The sequence below is a fragment of the Henckelia pumila genome, chromosome 1, assembly GCF_033568475.1.
Source record: "Henckelia pumila isolate YLH828 chromosome 1, ASM3356847v2, whole genome shotgun sequence".
Taxonomy (NCBI): Eukaryota; Viridiplantae; Streptophyta; class Magnoliopsida; order Lamiales; family Gesneriaceae; genus Henckelia; species Henckelia pumila.
In genome coordinates, this window is record NC_133120.1 from 33,118,202 (window position 1) to 33,127,367 (window position 9,166).

A 9,166-nucleotide genomic window follows, 5' to 3' on the forward strand; every position below is an offset into this window, starting at 1 on the left:
GAGTAATATAACGCATATATATAAATATAAAGAATTGATTCTTATCAAATCTCTGCCATCAAGATTCGTATACGATCTTGACATGGATATCCATCTATCGTAGTCGCATCCAACTCGAAAATAAGGTCGTATCAGACCTTGGCATTAGAATCAATTCATTTATCATATCATATAAAAATCAAAGATCCACTACCTGAAATGGATCAACAACAACAATTCTAAATCAAGAACAATAATCAACAAGTATGTGATTTAACGGGATATCTCCAGAATCATCATTCTCGAGTATCAAATCCCTGACTCTCAATGTCATCTTAAACCTTCTTATTTCTTGTTCTTGAAATTCTTCAAATATGAAATATAACATCAAGAACTTATATCAAAATCTATTCAACATCACAACTCAATCTTCAATACAAAACAACTTTAAACCTCGCTCAAAGCTTCACCGATCGAAGTTGAAGTTCTCGAGTTGATAACTTCAATACAATTATGAAAATGAAGTATGCATATGATATAAATATCAGCAACAACTCAAATAATACTCAGCTCAATCACAAGCCATCAAAACGGCTTCAAATCATAAACCGGCGGCGTAACGATACAAAATCGGTAACCGAAACAATATCAAATTCTATACAACAATCATCAACAACATATATAAATCCTACCATCAGCATATACACAACCAAACATCAATCTCAAAAGTTCAAGTGTTCGAATAATGCTTCCAAAATTCATAACAAATTCAATCGACTTTCTTTCTTCGATTCGTCTTCGAATACGCAATTGATGCTAGCTCATATGCATGTATAATCAGAATAATTAAATTTCATCTTCAACTTCAAAATAAAGTATGAGAGAACTCAATAAAATATATACTAGAACGTAGCTTTCAGAGCGGTGATCGCATATATATATATAACTCGGAATTTTGACGGCCGGATCATAAGAAATCGGAGATTGAAAAGAACAAAATAGCGTCCAAAGGGTTCTGATTTCTTTCCCTTTTGTTTCGATGGTTTACATGTGAATATGCTATGAAATATGTGTATTTTAAGATATATATTGCATATTTGCAATTTAGTCCCTGCATTTTTAGCTATTTGCAATGCAGTCCCCGGACAAGCGTTTTAATTCAATTTCAATCCTAAATAATTTAATAATATTAGAATTTTAATCTAAACTCTAAATATTCCCAAATTAAATATCTTCGGATTAAAATTAAATAATTTCCGGGCCTTACATTTTTCCTCCTCTAAGATATGATTTCGCCCTCGAAATCGTATGCAACCTGTATACACATAAGATAATGAAATAATGAAAAATAATGAATAATACTCACGTCAGTGAAATAGATCAAGAAATCTTTGTCTCATGTCGTCTTCAATTTCCCAGGTAGTTTTTTCAACTTCATGTCGACTCCACTAAACTTTGACCAACTGAATACTCTTGTTTCTGAGCTGCTTTACTTTCTGATCAAATATCTGTATCGGCTTTTCAAAATAACTCAGAGTGTCATCAAGTTCAGCTTCATCTACTTGGATAACATGAGATGCATCTGGTTGATACTTCCTTAGCATAGAAACATTGAATACGTCGTGAATACCAGATAAAGCTGGAGGCAATGCAAGTAGATAAGCAAGATCGCCTATCTTCTCGATAATCTCATAAGGACCAATGAATATCGGAGGCAATTTTCCTCTTTTTTCAAATCTGACAGTGCCCCTGAAAGGTGAAATTTTCAAGAACACTCTATCTCATTGTTCAAAACACAATGGTCGACGTCTTATATTTGCATATTTTGCATGTTTGTCTTGAGCCATCTTCATTCGCTTCTGAATGAGTTTCACTTTATCAGTCATCACTCTAATCATATCAGGCCCAACTTTAGGTACTTCAGACACATCATCCCAATATAATGGTGATCAACACTTCTTTCCATACAACGCTTCTGAAAGGAATATTTTATTCCTTAAAATCATCCTTTTTTGGAAAAGATTTTATTTAATATCTTTTGCCTTTCTTGGACATGAAGTAATCTTTGTTTATGTGATTTATTTCCTATTTGCAATATTGATAAGCTAATTAGTATATTTTATCATATCATATCTAATATTTATCTTTCTTTATTTGTGTATATTTGATATGATCAAATAAAAGGAATCCTACACCTACAAGGAAATATATTGAAGAAGGATTCTTGATCTATTTATTTGAGACAGGCGTTCACAAGAAATAGAGATATAGATAGAGAGAGACCGTGAGATTTCCCAAGAGCTTTATACACGTACATTGAGAGAAGGATTGAAGATCTTTGAACGCTCAAATCGGTCAAGGTTACTTGATGCTTGAAGAACACTTGAAGATCATTGATTAAGAGTGTTTCGACTATACAAGTTTTTGACATCAAGATTTTTAACTCCTTACTCTATTTTATTTATTCTATCTTGAATAGAATTTTTAGGAGTTATTTTTATGGTTTATTTTCTCAATTGTTTTGAGAAATTGAATTTTACAATAATCACTAGTGTTAGGGTTTGTAAAACTCTTTGAAAGTTTTCTAGTGAAGTTTTGCCCTGAGGGCAAGAGTATTTTATACTCTTGCTTAAATCATATTGAGTCTATTTATTTGGTTTCTTGTTTATTTTATTTACGCTTTAATTATTTTCCGCTGCAAATTACTCAAGGTGTTATTGTAGGTGTTGTCAACACCTTGTGACAACACCTCAAACAGTTTATGTGCAACCCCTTTTCCTTACAAGTGGTATTAGAGCCATATTATTGATACACTAAGAACTGATCTTGGTTTGTTTATTTTATTACAGGGAATAAGATGGACTCATCGTCTGTTGCAAACTCGTTCCTGAAACCTCCGGTCCTTGATGGCACGAATTACGCACTATGGAAGAATAGGATGAGATATACTATTAAGGCTATGGATGTTCGTGCTTGCAAAGTATTCTGACTGGTTGGACTCCTCCAAAGACGCTAGATGAAGATGGAGACTGCATCATCAAGCATGAAGAAACTTGGACTGCCGAGGAAACACAAAGTTCAAGCTACAATGCAAAAGCACTCAATGCAATTTTTGCAACTGTTGATATGAGGATGTATGGAATCATAGCTGATTGCACTATTGCTAAGGATGCATGGGATGCTCTTCAAGAACATTGTGAAGGAACTGATAGCGTGAGAAGAACAAGATTGAGATTGTTAAACGCAAGATTTGAGAATATCAGGATGGATGAGAATGAATCTATTGCTGATTATTGTAAGAAACTTAGGGAGATAGCTACAAGGGCACATGCTCTTGGAGGACCTTTTTGGAAAACGGTGTTCAGATCAATCAGAATTGATACCCGGTGCAGCGGAAGTTTTAAAATTTTATATGGAACGATTCCATATCATGGGTATCAAAACTTTATGATTAAATTGTGCGTGTAAAAATTAAATAACAATTAAATTTTTACCTTGAATCTCGAAACGAGATTATGGATACCAACAGATAACTCTGCTCTTGTTGTATATCCCAGAAACTGATGGACGAACAATTCTTCAATCAGGTCCACGAACAAAAGTTTAATCCCTCTGATAGATTGCACTAGAAAATCTATCAGAAGTTTCTACGATGAGAATTAACGAATTTGATCCGTTAAACCAGACTAAAAATTCATAATTCACAGGCTGGATTTTCTGACAGAGAGAGGAGAGGGGCGGCGGCCACTAGAGAGAAAACCCTAGTGTTTTTCGAAAATTATGCCTCTGTTCTATTCAATTTCTGTACTGCAATAACTTATTTATAATGTGGGCTGCTAACAGCTTAGGGCCCATTAGTCATAAGTTCAAGCCTGACAAGCAAAGCCCGCATGTTCAGAAATTAATATAAAATTCATCATGACTCCGATTGATAAACCGATTTCACCAATGTGCACAGAAACCATTTCTGCACCTTTTAAAGTCAAGATAAATTTTCTGAATCCGAATTCAGTGATTTCCAAAAATGCCACTCCCTATGTCATTTTAGGAAATCTTACTCTTCTACTCTGATATAAGAAGTACCACTTCTTTATTCACTAAATTTAACTATTTAAATTTAATTATCTCAACGAGGATTAGAAATCCATTACTTGTGTGACCCTCAATGGTTCAGGGATACAGCTAGCCGTGGGCTCACAACTCCTTGTGACTCGGAACAACAATTTCCGACTTGCCCATCGAATCATGGTAAGAGCGCCTAGCAACATCGCCCCATGATTCCCTAGGTATCACTGATAGTGCCTGCAAGAACCAATAGATTTTGGTTAGCGTATAGTACGGTCCCTTCATCCATATATCCCGATCGAATCAACAACCATTGGTAAATCGAGAGTCGTTCGAGATTCGATAACTATGCAATGCATCTTGAAGATCAAATAGTGACATCGCATGTGCTACTAAGAAACCATTTCTTAAAACACATCATGTACTCTGGCCAGAGATTCGTCACACTAATATCTCCTCAGATTGCATAGGATATCCACACTAGCAAGTATGTGGTGAATCCTTGATAACTAAGCATCGACTCCTATATGTGTCGTAACTGTACCCAATCCCGACACCTCATGACCCCAATAGAGTCGGTAAACGAGTCAAAGTACAGTAATAGCATATAGAGTCTCAATGATGTTTCAAGTAGTAAGGACTAATGGTGTACAACCAAAACCGCGGACTTTATCCACTCGATAAGTGATAACCACTTGGAATGTCCGGATAGGGTAGTTCGATCATTCATCGTATGAATATCCATTTTCATGCTTTGAACATCTCTATGTTCCATACCAATAAAACGTGGTACTCGGCATCGCAAATGCTAGTCTCAATCTCGAGCGATCCTTATCCTTATTAACGGACGGCTCAATCGACTAGGAACTGTTTAGAATATACAGTGACTATAAGATGTGTTTCATTAAAGCCATCCCCATGTGCCACCACATCTTACATACACTATAGTATATTCAAGGTCTTCATCTAAACATCTTATATTATGTCACAACATAATATTATGATAAAAGATAAAGTAAATGCCATTATAAAAGTGTAAATTATATTAAACAAAAGATTGTTTATACATAGAGTCATAAAATCCCTTAGCCACAAGTTGGCTCACAGGGCACCCACTCTTTCAATCTCCCACTTGCCCTAAAGCCAACTAGTCATACTACGCAGTCCCATTGCTTCGCGATGTTTGTCAAATAATGGTCCTGGCAAGGGCTTAGTAAGTGGATCAGCGATATTGTCTGCAGAGGCCACTCTCTCGATAGTGATGTCTCCTCTTTCCACGATCTCCCGGATGATGTGGTATTTCCTCATACGTGTTTGGATCTTTGATGAGACCTTGGTTCCTTTGCCTGAGCAATGGCACCCGTGTTGTCACAGTACACCGGGACTGGACCAACAGCTTCAGGAATAACGCCCAACTCTTGAACGAAATTCCTCATCCAAACGGCCTCTTTAGCAGCAGCTGATGTCGCAATGTATTTTGCCTCAGTGATGGAATCCGCTGTGGTGTCCTGCTTGGAACTCTCCAAGAGACAGCACCGCCATTGAGCATGAACACAAATCCAAAGGTTGACTTCGAGTCATCCACGTCACTTTGGAAGCTAGAGTCGGTATAGCCTTCCAATTTCAGTTCTCTTCCTCCATATACCATGAACATATTCTTAGTCCTTCGTAAGTACTTAAGAATGTCCTTCACGACTTTCCAATGCATTTGACCGGGATTGGCTTGATATCTGCTCGTGACGCTCAGAGCATAGGCCACATCCGGTCTAGTAGATATCATCCCATACATGATACTACCTATGGCTGACGCGTATGGTATATGTGTCATTTTCTCTATCTCTTCGTCAGTCTTGGGACACATAGACTTGGATAGAGAAACTCCATGACACATAGGTAGATGTCCTCTCTTGGACCCATCCATTGAAAACCTTTTCAATATGGTTTCGATGTAAGTTGATTGAGTGAGTCCTATCATTCTTTTAGATCTATCTCTATAGATCTGAATTCCTAGAATATAGGATGCCTCACCTAAATCCTTCATCGAGAATCTACCTGATAACCATATCTTTTTTTACTGCAACATCCCTACATCATTCCCAATGAGTAAGATGTCATCAACATAAAGTACTAAGAATGTCACAGCATCCTTAACTACTTTCTTGTACACGCACGGTTCCTCCGGGTTCTTGATGAAACCAAAATCCTTTATTGTTTCATCAAATTTCTGGTTCCAACTTCTTGATGCTTGTTTTAGACCATAAATTGATCTCTGAAGCTTGCATACCTTATGCTCGCTTCCCATGGATGTGTATCCCTCAGGCTGCGTCATATAGATCTCTTCCTTAATGTTTCCATTAAGAAATGCAGTCTTTACATCCATTTGCCATATCTCATAGTCATACCATGCTGCTATGGCAATAAGGATTCTTATGGACTTGAACATTGCGACTGGTGAAAAGGTTTCATCATAGTCAACTCCTTGTCTTTGATTATAACCTTTTGCCACCAATCGTGCCTTGTAGGTCAATACCTTACCATCAGGCCCAAGCTTTCTCTTGTAGATCCATTTACACCCTATTGGAACAATTCCATCGGGAGGATCTACTAAAGACCAAACTTGGTTTGTATGCATCGAATCTATTTCCGACTGCATAGCTTCAAGCCATAAATTTGAATCCGCATCAGAAATTGCTTCCTTGAAGTTTTTTGGATCACATCCAACATCGGGTTCATCTTGATCCCCTTCAAGAAGAAGACCATATCAAATAGGAGGTCTAGAAGTCCTCTCGGATCTTCTAGGTATAGGCGTGTCCTCTGAAGATTCTTGAGGTATGGGATCATTATTTTGTATTTCGGGTTCTTCTCGAATTTCTTCGAGTTCCATCATCTCGCCTTTCTTATCCAATAAGAACTCCTTCACCAAGAAGGTGGCATTCCTTGAAACAAACACCTTTGTTTCAGTAGGATGATAGAAATAATATCCGATTGAATTCTTCGGATACCCTACAAAATAACATAAGGTGGATCGACTATCCAACTTATCTCCCACTGTCTGCTTCACGTAAGCTGGACATCCCCAAATCCTCAATTACGAATACTTAGGAGTTTTGCCATTCCATAACTCGTATGGTGTTTTATCCACTGCTTTGGTGTGGACGTTGTTCAACAACAACACCGCCGTTTCAAGCGCGTAGCCCCAAAACGAAGGTGGAAGCTCAGTGAAGCTCATCATGGATCGAACCATGTCCAACAAAGTTCGATTACGACGCTCCGATACACCATTCAGCTGAGGTGTCATAGGAGGAGTCCACTGAGAGAGAATCCCATTCTCTTTTAGATAGCTCAAAAACTCGGTACTCAAGTATTCTCCACCTCGATCCGATCGAAGTGCTTTAATACTTTTACCTAGCTTATTTTCTACTTCAGCCTTGAATTCTTTGAACTTTTCAAATGCTTCAGACTTATATTTCATTAAATATAAATACCCATACCTTGAATAATCATCAGTAAAGGTAATGAAGTAGGTGTGGCCAAATTGAGTACCAATTCTAAATGGACCACAAACATCTGTATGGATCAAATCCAACAGATTTTGACTACGCTCAGGTTTCCCCTTGAATGGAGATTTAGTCATTTTTCCTTTCAGGAAGGATTCACAAGTAGGTAAAGAGTTAATATCAGACATATCAAACATGCCCTCTCCCACTAGCTTGTTCATCCTCCTTGAGGAAATATGACCTAGCCTAGCATGCCAAAGGTTTGCCGGGTTTTGACTATCGATTTTCCTTTTGTTCGTTGTTACCGGTTTATCAACATAATTTATTGGAACGTCTTTTAATTTTAAGTTATATAGATCATTTTCAAGTTGTCCATTTCCAATCAAACATTCATTCTTGTAAATATTGCAAATCCCATTCACAAAATTGCAAGAAAAACCATCTCTATCAAGCATAGAAACAGAAATAATGTTTTTATTCAAGTCTGGAACAAATAAAACATCTCTCAAAAGTAACTTAAAATCGTTCTGCAAAATTAAATAAACGTCTCCCACAGCTTTGGCTTCAACTCTAGAACCATTTCCGAGCCTCAGCTGGGTCTCACCCATTCTAAGCTTGCGACTTCTTGTCATCACCTGCAAATCATTGCAAATGTGAGATCCACATTCGGTATCCAATACCCAAGAAGTAGTATTAAGTGAAACATTTATTTCAATATAAAACATACCCTTCGCAGTTCGCAACTGCTCTAGATATTCCTTGCAGTTACGTTTCCAATGACCGGGTTTCTTGCAGTGATGGCAAACATCCTTGGACTTTTCCATGTTTGAAGCCTTTGTCTTGTTATTCTTCTCGGGTCCGGTTTTCTTGGATGGGGCAGAACGTTTCTTACCCTTTGTACTTGGCCCCTTCTTAGCAGAAGAAGAGGAGCCCACCAAGAGAACCGGTTTATCCTTCTTTAAAGTGGCTTCATAAGTTACAAGCATATTGACCATCTCTTCAAGGGAGGCCTCTATCTTGTTCATATTGAAATTCACCACAAAACCGTCAAACGATGAAGGAAGAGAGAGAAGTAATAAGTCCACATTGAGTTCATGCTCCAATACCAAATCAAGCGTTACCAACTTCTGAATGAGCCAAATCACGCGTACCTCATGATCACGGACCGTAGTCCCTTCACGCATGCGACACGTCATTAACTCTTTTACAGTAGCGAACCTTTCAGCTCTCGATTGAGCCCCAAAAAGTTCCTTGAGTTGTACGTTAATGTCAGCAGAATTCATGGTATCCTCAAATCGCCTCTGGAGTTCATCAGACATCGAAGCTTGCATATAGCATTTGGCCTTGATATCATGGTCCCACCATTTATCAAGTTTGGCCAACTCTTCCGGACTTATATCAGCTGGTGCTTCCTTCGGAGGAGATTTTTCTAACACGTAGAGCATCTTCTCCGAGGTCAAGACAATCTTCAACTTACGGAACCATTCCGTATAGTTTGCGCCAGTCAGTTTATTTTGTTCGAGAATAGAGAATAGTGGATTGCGCGAATTCATCTTAATGAAATACTGAAAAGAAACAGACAATAATCAGTGATTGTTTAATTAATTTACTACGACATAAAATAG

General features: G+C 37.7%; 1 protein-coding gene across 1 annotated transcript; it reads right to left on the reverse strand.

The window, feature by feature from the left end:
• Window positions 1-1,258: 1,258 nt before the first annotated feature.
• On the reverse strand, window positions 1,259-1,865 carry LOC140861044 (uncharacterized). Its single transcript, XM_073264052.1, has 3 exons — window positions 1,777-1,865; window positions 1,440-1,728; window positions 1,259-1,294 (listed from the first exon to the last, which is right to left on the reverse strand). The coding sequence occupies exons 1-3, from the start codon at window positions 1,863-1,865 to the stop codon at window positions 1,259-1,261; spliced, it is 414 nt and encodes a 137-aa protein (XP_073120153.1).
• Between the last annotated feature and the right edge of the window lie 7,301 nt (window positions 1,866-9,166).